This window comes from Apis laboriosa, unplaced genomic scaffold, assembly GCF_014066325.1.
Source record: "Apis laboriosa isolate Shangri-la unplaced genomic scaffold, ASM1406632v1 scaffold70_cov154, whole genome shotgun sequence".
NCBI classification, from domain to species: domain Eukaryota; kingdom Metazoa; phylum Arthropoda; class Insecta; order Hymenoptera; family Apidae; genus Apis; species Apis laboriosa.
In genome coordinates this window covers 840999-857854 of record NW_025224195.1, presented here as the reverse complement: position 1 = coordinate 857854, position 16856 = coordinate 840999, and the positions used below count along the sequence as shown (strand labels likewise).

At 33.3% G+C, this 16856-nt stretch overlaps 1 protein-coding gene across 3 annotated transcripts in view; it reads left to right on the top strand.

The window, feature by feature from the left end:
• LOC122719196 (probable serine/threonine-protein kinase dyrk2) overlaps positions 1-16856 on the top strand; it is a 173148-nt gene that overhangs the window by 120124 nt on the left and 36168 nt on the right. For all 3 annotated transcript variants that reach the window (XM_043944814.1, XM_043944816.1, XM_043944815.1), the window contains exon 2: positions 7109-7264. In XM_043944814.1, the coding sequence (XP_043800749.1) occupies positions 7109-7264 (156 nt within the window). The remainder of the gene's footprint in view (positions 1-7108; positions 7265-16856) is intronic.

Here is a 16856-nt window from a genome sequence, read left to right as displayed (position 1 = left end):
CTTTGTATCTGCGCAGGTTGGCAGGTGTTGAGACGAGATACATCTGCTATCCTGCACGTGTCTCTCGAAGGGATTCCTTCTCTCTGCACGTTCAGGTATCCACGAACCTCTCCTCCTCTCTCCTCTCCCTCCCTCCCTCCATTGGTCTCTTTCCTGGGAAGATCTAGCGAGTCGGCGCAGAAGTTGTGTGCGCACGTGTGCGCGCGCAAAAGCAGTGGAACCGGTGTGTGCTCTCGATCGGCAACACCGTACATGGTGTGTCGAAAAAAAAAATTCCACGATTTAAATCATTGGAGCGGACCGTTTGATAAATTTATTATCGCGCGTTTTATTTTCTGGAAGACTCGTTCACATTTATTTGCGCAAGATCTTGCGCGACGATGTGTTTGCAAGGTATGCGGTGAAACGTGGCCCCCAGAGATTGGATTGGGATTAATGGTTGGGAAGGGATGAGAGAATTTTTTTTTTGCGCGAATGTTATGTTAAAGTAAATGTATTTGGTTGAAAGATATGTTTGTGTTTTTTTTTTTTTTGACGTTGAAGTTGATATTTGTAGAATCAAAAAATTATTTATAACGTATCATTGAATGATGTAATACATGATGAACGATAAATGATTGATTAGATAATACTTTTGATTGTAGCGAAGATTAATTTGATAATTTATTTGACGATACTTTTTTAGAGCCTGTTTTGATAAAATGTTGCATAGAAGTATAGTTAAAGCGTATAAATCTGGATTTCATTTAAACATGATAAAATGTTGCGTTGAACGAATTTTCAAGAATTATATCGTTTATGAGATTATGATATTTATAAAGATTATTATTTAAAATAAAATTCCTTGATCGAATCAAATCTTGATCGAACTCAGAAAATCAATTTTAAAGATATCTTCGATCCAATATCAACGATAGATTCCTTAAGAAAATATTCTCCACGAATATGATATTCCGAATCTTCCATCTCTTTTCACCGCCACTTGATACATTCGTGATTGCAGGAGAAATCTCGAAATCTCGTGTTTTTTTCGACACACCTTGTATACCAACAAGGGAACGAATCCCATCACCTGCTATCGCTCGTTGCGCGTGCGGCCAGGTGTCCCGAGAAAAATGGAAAAACGCAAGAGCAAGGGAGATTAAGGCCTCTCGATCCTTCGCCAGGGTTAATGATAGGGTTTGCCACGATTTCGACCTCCTTTTTTTTTCTCTCTCTTCCACTCCCCCCCTCTTTTTTCTTTTTTTACACACACACACACACACACACACACACACACACACACACACACACATACATGTATACAGATATTATGCGCTCAATGTGTTCCATGTGTTACCGGGTCTTTTCACTTTTTGTCCAGTGGCTGGCCATGCATACATTGTACAATACACCGTACGCTCATCTGGTCGAAAGGATCTTCAACGAGAGATTGAATTCCTTTATGGTCTACTTGTAGCTTCTAACGGTTTCACGGGTTGGAGAGAAATTATTGCTTTCGATCGAACGCATAAGTTGTGTTGAACGAAAAGCGTGTGAGAAAGTTGTCTCTCTCTCTCTCTCTCTCTCTCTCTCTCTCTGGGGCGAAGAGTGGTAGAAAAAGTTTCTCTCGCGGGGATAATCGAGCGCGTTAAACGTTTCTGAGATTGATTATACGCGCGTTGAGTGAAATTGGACAATTTCTTTTTTTTTTTCGAATTTTAAAATTTTTTTCTCCAACCAAAATGAAATAGACGGAAGAAAGAGATTCTCTCTCTCTTTATCTCTTTTTCTCTTGCTTCGACGAATAATGTAAATTCGATAAATAGTATTTTTATAATAATTTTTCACTTTGAATATAAAAGGCGTCAGTGAAGTATTAGCATTAGAGTCAATAAATCTCAATTTATTGCATTATATTTATCGCAATTTATTTACATGTATGCGGTATGTTGTAGTAGGATAATCATCCGTATCTAATCTAAAACTGATTATCGAGTGATCGAGTTCAATTCAATCCAATTTAATTAATTAACGACGATGCGTCTTCTTCGATCCTAATATCTATCACTCTCTTGATCTCTCTTGACATTTCTCTCGATATATATCTCCATCCCCGTTATATTTCTGTGAAATATCATACGACCTCGTTCAAAAAAAAGAAAAAGAAAATCGTAACAAACCTATTCAAACTTTCGTTCCAATTTTTAAATTGAAAATATTAAATCTTCTCATTGGAAAAAAAAAAAAAATCTCTCCCGCTAATTAAACACGTTAAAAACTCGTCGAGCCGAGTGAAAAAAGAGGAACAACGGCACACATAAGATTATAACACTGTTGTGTTTCACAATCCATTACTATGGGAATAAAATGTATACATTGCGAAACAAAACAAATACCGGTACGATCCTCTTCAAGAAACAAAAAAAAAAAAAAAAAAAAAAAAAAGAAAGAAAGAAAGAAAGAAAAAAGAATCTTTCCACATTGTCCATTGAATTGTCGATCGATTATCGATTGGTAAATATATAATACTCATTTCCCCACGCCACGTTTTCTTATTCTATTATTTTTCCTTTTCCTTTCTCCCTTTATTATTATCGATTTCTGTGCTTTACTCGATTACATAATCTTCCATTATTATTATTATTCCCCCCTTTTTTTTCTCTTTTCCTTGTACGCATTTTTAATGCCACTTTTACATGCACAATCGATAACACAGCGCGATAAACAATGAGCATTAAACCGATCGATAATCGATAAAATCGAACAGCAAAAGTCAAAGAAAAGACTCCATTGCTGAAAAAAGGATCCATCAAAATTCATTTTTCAATCGAATAACAAAAATCAGATAGAAAAAAATCGAACAATACGAAAAGACTCCCTGACAATTAAAAAAAAGAAGAAGAAAATTCGTTCAAGTAGTTCATATAATACAATCGAGAGAAGGAAAGAGAGAGAAAAAAGGGAACATCCTGTAAAGCACTGTACAATATAATCGCGTTAATAACGGCAGCAGGTGCTACGATCGATGTAATAATGGAAAAATGCAAATTAGTGTCTCACGCGACGTGAAAGTTGCATAATGCGACAAAGGTCAACGAGCGTAGCCTTGCGGTTTACATAAAACGTGTCTGAATCGGTTGGAAGCTTCGAGGAAAACAAAACCCGACGACGACTCGTTATTCCTTCCACAATTATTAAGACGGTACAGTTAAAAGGATGCGACGCGGTAAAATGTTTGTTTTTCTCCTTTTTTTTTTTTTTTTTTTTTTTTTTTCTCTCTCCTCAAATTAACGAAGATAATCACGGGCTCGTCCCGCGAGGAAGAACAATAGCTCGTGAAAGCGATCCATGAAGGTTTGCCCGAGCGGGAACATCGATTGGAGGTCATTAAAGGGGGATGATGACTTTCTTCGGGTGCAGTCGTCGGTGAAGCGGAGAATGTCTCATGAAACATAAACGTTGTGTGTACTCGTCGTGATTACACGTAAATAGATATAAATACACTGCTAATAAAAAGACGTGGAATTATTATTTGTATATTATGGTATAATGATTCGTTAGTTTAGTTTGTTTATTAATTCCAATGGAAAGTTCTCGTTTAAGCGGATTTTTGAAAAAAAAGGAAATTTACTGATCATGATAACGAATGACGAGTCTCTTTTAGAGAAGTTAAATAAAATATTCAGAACAGGGAGAACCTGTCTGGTTCCTCCTTTCAATTTCGATTCGTGGCTGGTATTGTATGTTGTTCCCTCCTCCATGTTAATCTGCTTACCTTAAAACCTCGTGTGTCTCGTTCATTATCAATTATTTTTTCCTTCTTAACATCTTGTTAATTTCGTTCAAAGTAATTCTACGTGGAAAATAATACGTGGTTTTAAAAAATTCTTCAAGGGATGATTTCCAATTCGCTTGCTTTCATTCAGAGACAACGGGAAACGTTCTCATTGTCTCTGAGTGCGCATTATTCTCGAAACAACGTGCGTTGATCCGTATGCAAGGTTACCGCATTGATTCGACATTGATAATGAGGGAGGCGCAGGTACAACGAACTGTCAACCATTACCTTGCTTCCTGACGCGCCTAAGCTTGTTTAACGAAATAATCGCGTGGAAAGTTTAACTACTGTTTCTAATTTCCATAGTGGTTGATCATTCATCGCGATTTAAATCGCATGTTTACACGAAACAACAATATTCTTTATATTTTATTGCAACTTAATTACAGGTTACAAAAGGTATATAGTGTGGATTTAAAATTTTAAAAGAGTAACGAAGAATTATCAAGTATGAAGTTAAATTTTATGTTAATTTTAGGATATGACATAATTATAAAAGATGTGTCTTTTACCTTTTTCTTTATAAATTTCGATATTATTACCATAATAATTCTTTGTTATGCATATGATCGAATAAAATTGTAATATTATAATATTCGTGATTAATTTTTCGAATTAATAATTGCTTTCGAAATTATTAAATCGGGATAAAAGAGTAACTAAAAATTATCAAGTATGAAGTTCTAAATTCTATGATAATTTTAGAATATTATTCTTTCTAATTATTTCTAAAACATAAAAAATGTGTCTTTTATCTTTTTCTTTACAAATTTCGATAATAATATTCGTGTGATTAATTTTTCGAATTAATAATTGCTTTCGAAATTATTAAATCGGGATAAAAGAATAACTAAAAATTATCAAGTATGAAGTTCTAAATTCTATGATAATTTTAGAATATTATTCTTTCTAATTATTTCTAAAACATAAAAAATATGTCTTTTACCTTTTTCTTTACAAATTTTCTATATTAGCATTATTAAATCGGGGTAAAAGAGTAACGAAAAATGATCAAGTATGAAGTTAAATTCCATGATAATTTTAGAATATTATTCTTTCTAATTATTTAACTAATTATTTAATTATTTAATAAAACATAAAAGACGTATCTTTTACCTTTTTCTTTACAAATTTCGACATTATCATAATAATATTTTATTCTCCATATGAATAAAAATTGTATTATAATATTCGTGTGATTAATTTTTCGAATTAATAATTGCTTTCGAAATTATTAAATCGGGGTAAAATAGTAACGAAAAATTATCAAGTATGAAGTTAAATTCCATGATAATTTCAGAATATTATTCTTTCTAATTATTTAACTAATTATTTAATTATTTAATAAAACATAAAAGACGTATCTTTTACCTTTTTCTTTACAAATTTCGACATTATCATAATAATATTTTATTCTCCATATGAATAAAAATTGTATTATAATATTCGTGTGATTAATTTTTCGAATTAATAATTGCTTTCGAAATTATTATATATAAAGGGATAAAGAGAAACTGTATGCGTCATGTGCAGCAATCGTCGCAATAATCGTTATTACACAAAGTTAAGGCAAGATTAATTAAGAACTCGAGAGGCTTTCATCAGCCTCGATCATCGTCGCAACTTCCGACGCGCAATCAGCTTCTCGCGGATAAACGTTTCAACAATAAACAATTAAACGATAATACCAGGCTGGAATGGTAACAGTAGCCGATCTTTTATCGTTTTGTTTGTATCCTTTCACAGTTATCTTCACAGTTTTATCAGTTGCACAGCGGTTCGTCGTGCGACTTCTCCTATGCATATACGCAGATAATTCGTACAGCCACTCGCAAAAGTCTTCGCTTACTCTCTCTCTCTTTTTATTTAATTTCACTTAAGAAATATTATTTACCAAATATCTTATGAATTTCCCCTTTTCATAATTTTGAATCTATAAATTTTTATTCCAAACTCCAAAATCCTTACTTTTTAAAAATTTGTATATAAAAATTCCAAAAAAAAAGAAAATACTTCGCTATATTGCAAAAAAAAATGAATTTCCCCTTTTCACAAATTTTTTACTCCAAAGTCTCTACTTTTTAAAAATTTATATATAAAAATTAAAAAATACTTCGTAAAAAAAAAAAAAAAAANAAAAAAAAAAAAAAAAAAGAAATCTTCAACTTCCTTTCCCTTCAAAATAAGAAAGGATAGTTTTCTAATCAAAAAGAGTACCCACATACTTCTGCGTTCGACTGTGTAAAGATGCGCATCCCCCGCACACGAAACGTTTATACGTGCACGTACGCCCGTTGCATAGATATGCGAGGAGAGTCGGATGCGAAACCATCCTCCTCTCCGCGTCATCTCTTTGTCTCCTGTTACTGAATCGCTGGTTTGGTATACCGCGACAAGACGCAAATGAGACGGTGGATAAATTAGAAGTGGCTGATGGCGACCCTTAATTAACAGAAATAACAGACCGAGCCACCGGCCGTGCTCGTATGAAATATGCGCGCGTTAATTGACACAAAGCGAACGGGGAGGAGGGGGGGGGTGGAGGGATCTCGGTGGATTAATGTAAATGTCACGAAGGGATATTTTCACTTAACGAACGAAACGTTCCTCTGCGTTGGATGGATGCGCGGTCAAAGATTAAGAGAAATAGCGATGATTTCGACGAGATATCGGGGACGAGTGTACATGTGATTTACAATCTTTCGAGTATGGAGTAAATTGAGTGGAATAATAGGTGGAAATTGTAACGTGGTAGAAAGTTTTGGAAATTGAATTGAGAGATGAAAATTGTTTGGCTATTTTACGAAAGAAAGTTGATGATGTTACAAATACGATACTTGAAATGTTGTTGGTTTTATTTCGAGTGAATTTTCGTATCTGACTATGATTATGATTCTTTTTTTAAGCCTCGTGATATAAATTCATTGGTATTTTGTAGAATGAAATTTAATCTTTGATAGAATTTTTCCAATTTTATCTTTTTTGCAAATAACTCGTGTTTGTCGATAAAGATTTTATTAGTTTTTAAACAGCATTGCATACGATACAATACAGAAATCGTGGATAAAAATTTCGCTCTAAAAATATTTCGAAATTCTATTCCCTCAAACAAGAGACGGCTATTAATTTTTCCCCAAAATATCTCTTCGATATTTCATCCGAGATTCAATGTCAGGTTTCAACCTCATTATCATAGAACGTAAAAAAGAAAAAAAAAAAAAAGAAAAAGAGAAAAGAAAAATACGTTCTTGGGCATTGTTCTAACGCACCATCGATATTTCATTTCAGAGTCCTGGAACGCTGCACAAAGATGTCGGTGGTGCTGGTACCAAGGTCAGCGGAAAGACGGTCGGCGGTGTCGGCACTGCAACCCTTACCACGCTCTCTTCCATTAATAATACATCCAATACCAGCCGGAACAAGAACAATCCCGTATCTCAAGAGGTAAGTCGAATAGATCGTATAATTTTTAGATCAGAGATCGATGCCGGCGTGGATCGTATTTCCAGAATTTTTGTCCCGAACATCAATTCATCTTGAATTACTCGAAATTTTTAGATTTCTGATTTCAATAAAATCGATAAAATCTTTCGATGGAGGGATCGATCGACGACTCTCAATGAATTTCAATCCTTGATTTTTCGTGCGTTCATTCAGGATTTAATAATTAATTTAATTTTGAAAAAATTGGCAAATCGAGTATATCGAATATATATTTTATTTTATGTCCAATTTTCATTTTTGTTGATATCTTCTTCAACAGTTTATTTATGATATAATCATCGCTAAACGATATCGAATATAAATTATTCGATATAACTATATAGAGAGGTCGTGGTTTTAATTGCAATATGTGATCGAAATACACAATGGCATAATTCTGAATGGTATCTTACATAATGTCAGACGATATATACTGATCAAATATGAATAGATACGTTATTAAATACCAAACATTATTCGATATCTCATTAAATACCAAATATTATCAGATATTGAAAAGGCATCGCTTTAATTGGCATCCTTTGACGATGCTTTGACATGCACCAAACACCTCTCATTTAAGTGTTAGTTATCGGCGGACCCGTCTCTAAGAGAGCATTTACGCTCTCGGACACATGATGGATCTATTCAGTAATTGTACCTTGAGAATTAAATTTACGACTGCATTTGGTGAACTTCAATATTACTAATTGCATTTCCTGCTTTAATCTTTTTTTTCTCATCGTTCAATGCCTCGCTCAAAATATCGTTAAAAGAGAAACTTTAATTTTCTATTCGTATTAAAAATTTCTCTCTCTCTCTCTCTCTCTTTCTATTAAATTTAACTCAAGAATTTATCCATTTTCTTCGTTTTTCACACTCATTCTTCGAAACACGCTAAATCAATCGCTAATATTTGTCAAAGATATGTACACATCACAATTGTTGAGCATAAATTGGTGGTATTAAATACTTACACTTGCGCATAATGCGGTTATTAAAATTGATTGGCCATGAAAAAGTTGAGAGAACGTGTACAAGTAGAGCCTCGATTAATCATCTTAATCGGGAGACAGACGGCCCATATAAATGTTGATAACCAATCGAAATATAATCGAGAACAAAAATTATTATTTCCTGTATATACACGTATCTCGTTTGTATATTCTTCACAATTTAATTTTTTATTGCATCACGTTAACAATACAAATCGTGTCGAGCTCTAATTTTTTCTTTTTTTTTTGTGATCGTGAATAATCAGTGAAAGCGTTGCACAACTTTCCAACCTTCTAACCGAATGATTTTTTTTTATTCTTTTATTTTTTTATTCCTCGTGACACAGTTTCTTCAGGTAAAAGCCCTTCTCTCTCTCTCTCTCTCTCTCTCTCTCTCTCTCTCTCTCTCTCTTTCTACCCGCCTATTTATTCAACCATTCAATAATATTCGGTGGCACAAGGTGATACGCGCAAAAATAATTACCCTCGACAGCAGCAGCTCGTCGGCTCTTACGTTGCCATGCACACGACGACGAAATCGAGGTAGTAACTCGCCTTGACTTCGCCCCTCCCCCTCGCGCCACTCTCAGTTCAAAACTGGAACGAGCCAGAAATTCGACAACTTTCGATCGATCTCATCGTATTAATAATCGTCGGTTTCATCATCGAACGAGGGGGACTTAATCGCGCGGCAATTAAGTAATATTCTCTCGTGCGATCATTTTCACACTTCCATCGTAAAGGGAGTGGAAGGATTTTAAAAAAAAGAAAAAAATTAGAGAGATCGATTAAAGACGAGATTAACGTGAAAAGTCAAGATTAAATTTAATGGGAATAATTTTTATTTATATTTTTTTATTTGTTCCTTTTTTTTTCTTTTATTATTATTTTTATTATTATTATTATATTTCAAGATACGAGTCTGTTTATCTAAATTCATTTGAACGAAACTTTTAATTTTATTTTATTGAATTTATCCGTTTCGAATTATCTAGTTGTTCGTCTATTAGATTTCTAGATTTCAGAAATTTACGATTAGTTAGCTTTTCAAGTTCACTCTCAACGATTCAAATTTACAGATAATTCTTGCTTCTTCTATAAATTCATCTTTATCCACAATAAAAATCATAGATGTAACAAAGTTGTATTACAAATAGAAGGAATACTTAAGAATTCTTACAGTTTTACAGTAAGAAATAAATTCGTATTTTTTACATACAATTCGTTCATGGGATATATTTTTCTAGATACAACATTTTAACCCCCAAAAAATTCATCGATAAAAATCATAGGCAGAGTGAATTCTTATTCGCTTTTACGTGAAAAATAAATTTAGAAAAAAAATATTTATAAGAAATTTTCTAATACACTCTCTGCATGATAACTCACGCATAATTCTTCCCTCTTCCGCGAATTCGCTTGTATCCCTGATAACATTTCACCTAGTGAATCAGACGCGTCTTTCCTCGCGATATTTCATCCGGTTCGATCGACTAATCCTCCTGGGTCGTGCATGTCGCTACACATTACATATTTCTACGATGACCTCGTGCATAGAGCTATGGTTTCCAACATCTGCTTCCGTCGCATCGCCGCCATTTTTTCTTCGTTCTCTCTCTCTCTCTCTCTCTCTCTCTCTCTCTCTCTCTCTCTCTCTCTCTTTCGTTCGCTCGCTCGCCTTATTTCTCTCCCTTCTTCGCGTATCCTTCTTGTCCTCCTTTTTTTTTTTTTTATTTTATTTTTATTTTCTTTTATATATCGCGGCGTTATTATGCGGCAAAGATGATCGAATTTCGTTGCGTCGCGCTTGTTGCGCAATTGAAGCCGACGCACGCTGCCGCCTTCGATCCTGAAACTAATTTTCAAGCATTCTGTTCTAAACCACGTCAACGAGTGCAAAGGCAATACGTGAAATACGCGATGGTTTTTTGCCACTTTTCTCTTTGTTCTCATTTAACGATATTGCGTTTGTTTCGTTTTTCTTTTCTGTTATTTTTCTTTCTTTCTTTTCTTTCTTTGTTTTTTTTTTTTTTTTTTTTTTTTTTGATGCTTTGTTAATTGATTTGATCGTTCGATACTTTAAGGATTTGTGATGAAATATTCCGTTTAGGGTAAGTAGATTCTAGGGAAAAAGAATTTAAGTAGATTCTAGAGAGAGTTTCTTCCCTAGAGTAAATTCTAGGGATTCCTAGATGAAGATTGGTAAAGTTAGCAGAAATGACGTGATAAATATCAGTTATCATAAATTGTTGTTAATATTTGTTCCAAATTGATGTCATATACTCCATTTTTTATCGTGCAGTATCAATTATTGAAATAAGCTAGTTCGATAAAACACGAATCTAAATAGATCAGCTGTTCGCTAATTCCAGATAAAAAGAAGGATTATAATAACTTTTAATACCTTGTTCTAATACAAGTTCTAACTGTGAAAATTAGCTTCCACGAGGAAGTACGAAAGGAAGTAATTTTCTTCATCGTAGAAAATTGATAAATCTAGATCTCTCTTCGCGTTCTGTTGTTATAAAATGTAAATAAATCAATTATCACTTTCCATTTTCAGACCCGTTCCCTTCGGAAAATATTAATTATTTTGTACATTTCGTTCTCGTATTGCGTATCTCGCGAACAAAGAGATTAAGAGAGAGAGTTGGATACGTTACGTGGGTAAATATCCAAGCATGGAGCTCGCAGTGTGCGGTTTAATCGGGCTAATTCATACGTGAATTTAGAAAGTCCATTGCCGGGATTTGCATCTAATTGTTTCGCAGCTTGTTGCGCAACTGCCATGCGAAAGTCCCTAGTGTTCCTGTCCGACTCTTTCTCTCTTCCTCCCTAGTTGTCGCTTTCGAGCTCAGGGGGAGAGGTGGAAAAGCTCATTCGTAATGGAGAAATAAATAAGGAAGGTATCATAATAAGCGAGATGTTGTTGGTTGGGATTAGATAACTGTGGTTAGTTTTTGATTTATTTCACTACGTTATTATAGAGTAGTAGTAGTTTATGATGTAGTAATATGCAACTGTAATAGAAGAAATAAATTGTTAAAATTGTGAATTTACTTAAGAAACGTGCTTTTTCCATTCATATTTTTACGAGTTATAATATTATTGCGATAAATGAATTTAAAAGTGAACAAGTTTAAAACTAGTTACTACTACTAGTTACTTTTCTTTATCGCTACATTCTATTATTTATTTATTTAGACAATTGCTTTCCTTCTTGATATTATATTAATATTCAAGACAACAATAAAAGTATTCATGCGTGGCTATATTAATAACGGTGAAAGACATACATCCTTTTGTGTATGTGAACTATATATTATATTTATAGATTATAAAAGAGATCATGACGAGTTTTACCTTTATTATTTTTTTCAAGGAAAAGAATATATGTACGTATCTTTCCTAGATTATCTTCAAGTTCTAAAAGTTTAAAAAAATTGATATATCTCCATGGTATATAAAAAGTACACTTGATTCTTACACTTCTCGATATGGGTTGAGATTAACAAATTTCTCAGTAGGTCGCGTTTTTTTTTTTTTTTTNTTTTTTTTTTTTTTTTTTTTTCCTTTTCTTTTCTTTTGATATCGAGAATTGTGCAGCGTGACGATGATAAGAACGCGCGTTGCCCACCGCAGATTGAGCAGATTACGTCGACGATGGAGAGGAATTAATCGGAAAGTTGTCTCCTTGAAACGTCGGGCTGATCCGTCATGCGATTCTCTTTTGTCTCTATTCGTGACCGTGTAGTTAGATCGTACTTATATAAACGAGCAGAGATATTTTGTTTCTCGAGGTAGTAATACAGCAGAGGTATATATTTGTAAGTTTACGATTCAATGTTTTTTTTTTCTTTTTTTTTTTTTTTTTTTTTTTTACATTCTTCGTGGCCTATATCGATGGGGGAAAAGCGGATTTTTTTAAAAGAATTTTTACTTTTGCCGACAGAGCCTGGGGCTTTAATAGTTTTGTAAACAGAATTAACATACATATTTATGCGCTTTCTACGTGGCATAGAGTTCAGACAGGCAGGCACACACAATTCGATTATTCTACGAGGCATGTGATTTCACGAATTAAAAAAAGAAAAAAGCGGAGAATGTTCTTCTTTATTTTCGATCTGTTCGATTCTCCGTTTTATATAAATAAATCGTATATCACTCGGCCATAAACGTGATCGATGCATCCACTTTCCAAACTTTCCAAACTCGAAACGAAACACCACTCCCCCATTTTGTTTTGTCTTATTTTATCCGACTATGATAATTCAAATAACAATAGACCGCAAAATAATGGAATTTTTTTAATACATGTCCGTATTTTCATTGGATAAATTTAATAGGATTTATATAAAAGAATTATATCTTTTCTATTTAACCTTGATAGAAGAATTTCAATCATTAATCGAATCATTATAACTAAAAAAGGAAATACGGAAGGAAAGATTGCAAAATAACAAATTGTATCTTCTATTTTGATATAATGCAGAAAAAAATTACTGTCGATATTTTTAAATGGTGACACACATGCATATGAAAGTATTATAAAATACTTTCTCAGAAATAAAGACAACAACTTTGTTTCTTTTATTATTATTAATAATAATTAAGAAGAAGAGCTAATATTTCAACCCTGCAACAAATTTGTTTTTAATTCAATTTCAATTCTTCGAAACGTAATACCGTTGCAATTTTTTCAACTACATGTTATACATTTACGAAAAATGGTTGAGAACCACTGCGTTAGATAATGAACGATACAATATATGCAACAAATGGATAATTCGATTCAACGCCCGATTAGCTCGAATCGATGAATCATTGTGGAATTTTTATCCGGGTTTCGAAATCTGTCGATCAAAGAAAGAGTGCAATATTCATTCTTAACGACAAAGAGTCTATTATGCAATGACGAAATGACTTATTTAGCGTGTCAATGAACGAATCGTTATAATCTCTGGAATTCTAGATTTAATCGATTTTACTGGCATAATGTATTGACTAATTTTGGTATAATAATTACGTAATAACGTAATATCATGAATAACGAGAATTGTAAACATTCCAGAGACGTTTCTCAAATAAATAATACTAATAATAGACCGATAATGAATTAAATTAATCTTGTGACATCGATAGAAATAGATTGTCGATTAAATATAGCATCTTTTTTTTTTTTTATTTAATAGTTATTAGAGTTAAAGAAGTTTCTTTGTTTATTTATGATAATGGTTTGATGAAATTTTATTAATGTCAAAGAAATTAATCCCTTTTCGATAAAATTGATAGAAATAATTTTCTAAATAATTGTTCAAGTATTAATAGTGAATCTGATTAATTATTGAGCATATATCAAAATTTAATCAAGCGTAATAATTTTTCTCGAAATTTTAAAGTGATATTTATATCATTTAAATACGATTTCTTCAAAAGAAAAAATGTAAATTAAACGTATCCGTTTCACATAATTAGGGAAAAATAATTTATTTCTCTTTTATTTCTTTTCAAGATTGTTCAATTACTAATTATCAACAAAATAAAAACTATTAATCATTTCAAAATATTAAAAACCTTTCTCAAAACGAATTATTAACCAATGCCAAACATTAAGATATTTATAATCGAACAAAAGTAATCGAAAACAACGCGATACGATATTTTATCGAATTTTCGAGCAATTTCATACTTATACGTTCGTTACGTAATTCAATTGATTCGTCAAACAAGAAGAAATCATCGTAAAATTCTTTTCTCCTCTCATTCGCGTTAAAAGCCACCAAATGATTTTACCGCAACTTTAACGAAACTTTTTCTCTTTTAACCGACATTTATCAAGAAACACGGTTACGCTGAAACACGTAGACCGGTGGACAATTGTCGCGTTAATAGACTTGTTGTGTTATACGCAGTGTGTCATGAGCGTCATGCAAGCATAAAGAAGGCTTCGCGCAAAGTATAAACGTGCTTGCGTTGTAACTCGATCGGTTGGCATTGTATCTCGGATTTCGCGATAGTATAAATATAATGCTATAATGCTACCTGCGGAGCAGGGCCGATGTTAACGATCCCGGGGAAAAGTAACATAACGCCGAGCAATTCAGCGCCCCCGTAAATCTCAACTGAGGCGAGAATTTTTCGAGACGATATAAAAATATGGTATTACGATAAAATATAATAACTTTATTCATTCGATTACAAAATTTATAACACCCTTTAACAGATATAATAATGTTATTATTTATGTTATAAAAGGGATGGGGGAGGGAAACACATTACAAGTAAAATTACAAGTACATTTACAAGTAAAATTTTTCGAGGTGCGAAGATTGTGTTAAAGTGAATAAAAACGAAAGCCATAGAATCGCGTTAACCTCGCAATATGATAATTGCATGTGAAAATTTCCTCTCGTTGTTGAATTTAAAAGTGTACGATTATTTTGTTTTTTCGAAATAGAGAAATTTGGAAGACTAGTTGGTCGTATTATTTTTATTTATTTTTGTGCAAATAACGTTACATGAGCATTGCGAACGATTACGAAAATCGTTGGCTAATAATTTATCGCTTGCGCTTCGGTTGGATTTCTCTTTAAAGTAGTGCATAACTTTGAATACCGTTGAATAACCATGGCGTTAAAATTATACTGCGTCGTTACAAGTACGGACGAGATACGACGACATACTTTTCGTTTGTTAAAACAAAAGGTTTCTCTCCGCGAACATAACCTAAAACTCTCCGTGTATTATTCATTAGACGAAGTTTGTAACGCGTGTAATCATAGTTTGCAATACAGTGAGGATACGTCACGGGAAATTATTATACGAAGAGAAACGCGTCACAATTAATCCTCGCCTCGGATCGTGAATATCGATACACAGGTATTAATCACGAAGCTTATAGATGTCGTAAAAATTTTGCAATATTGCTTTTCTTTTTTTTTTTTTTTTTTTGCTTCTTCTTTTTTCCACGCGTGGTAAATGCGTATAAGCTGTCAAGTAGTGCGTTAAAAATTATAGGGTCTCGCGTTAAAAAATGCTTCGTAATTGCTCATATGAAAGTATAATACTGACATAGAAAGTTAGAGCGCATATAGCACTCGGTTATAATCGGCCGTCTAACTTTTCCTCTTTGTCTCGAGAGTCTCGAGGATTTACGAGTTGTGTTTCCTTCCGTTTTAGACCGTTTGATTTATATTTGATCCATGTTTCCTTGGGGAGAAAAGTTTTCGAGTTTTTTCAATCGATTGATCGTGCATAATTGATTATACTCGTAACGTGAAGATTTTTGGGAACGATATTAAATATTAATATACGTTATTTGGATTTTTTCAATTTTTTTTTTTCTCTACGGAATTTACGATAAAATAGATTATGCATTGATGATTCAGAAATGCGTATAATCCAATGTAATAGAAAGATTTCAATGTATATAAAGATTTTATATCGAATCTGTTCTCGAATGTGTGTGAAAATTGACGCTATAAATATTCTAAAGTTCCATCAACACTGTGCGAAACATATATCACGACATCGTTTCAATTACTATGGTATACTACAGCCGACCCTGAATGTCATAACATTCATCGAAACCATTAAGAATCCACTCTACGACCACGCTATATTTCTTCCACTTACAATAAATCACACTGTGTAGAATCGTACAACGTTTTAAGGTTAATTTCCAATGTAAGAGATGTCGCAGACACGACACAGATACGGCAATTCTGTTTTCAAGCAGCGAGATTTCAACGAATAAGTAAATTACACAGTTATACGTGTGGTATATAACCTTGTATATACTTGACATTTCCTACGGCAATGTTTGAAAATCACGGCCAACCGTTGCCGTTGATTAACCATTTTGCCGTCGAATTTCTAGGACCCTGAAAACGCATAGCTCGCACAGGCGTTTTCTCCTAACCTATACACGCTATGTGCACGTACTTACGTGTAACATCGCCGCGCCACTGTACCGTTATCTCCATACGCACTTTGACTTTATGCGCCCGTGCATATGTGGGTCTCTCGGGCTTATGGCTATGCTAATGGAGATATCCATTTGTCCAACCGATTATAAGGCCGCGTACACAAATCGTCGGGCGAAAGTCTCGGCACCTCCATCCCGAGAGACTTTGTATCTCGATTTCTGGTGTAAGTACATAGTTCGAATGGATCGTTCAATTTGCGGTTTCCTTTATTTTATTTGATGGTTAGTTAAGCGTCAGTTGTTCGCGTGTCGCGGCGACAAATCGAGTGAGAAACTTTCTTCGAGCGTAAATAGTTTCTGCGCATGCGTGATACTTTGTCACGTGATGTACAATATTTCGTGGCGAATATTAATTTAACTAACATTGAGCAGAACGATAATATAATTATAATATTTCGAAACTTTATTGTTTTATTTCATTAATTTTTTTTTTATACTTTCTGTCTTTTATAGTGGTGTAGTATTTTGTCCTTTTTTATGTTCAAATTATAATATTCGTTATGTAATGGAATTATACAGATTGAATTCGATTCTTAAATTAATTGTTGTTTAAATATCGCGTGATCCTTGC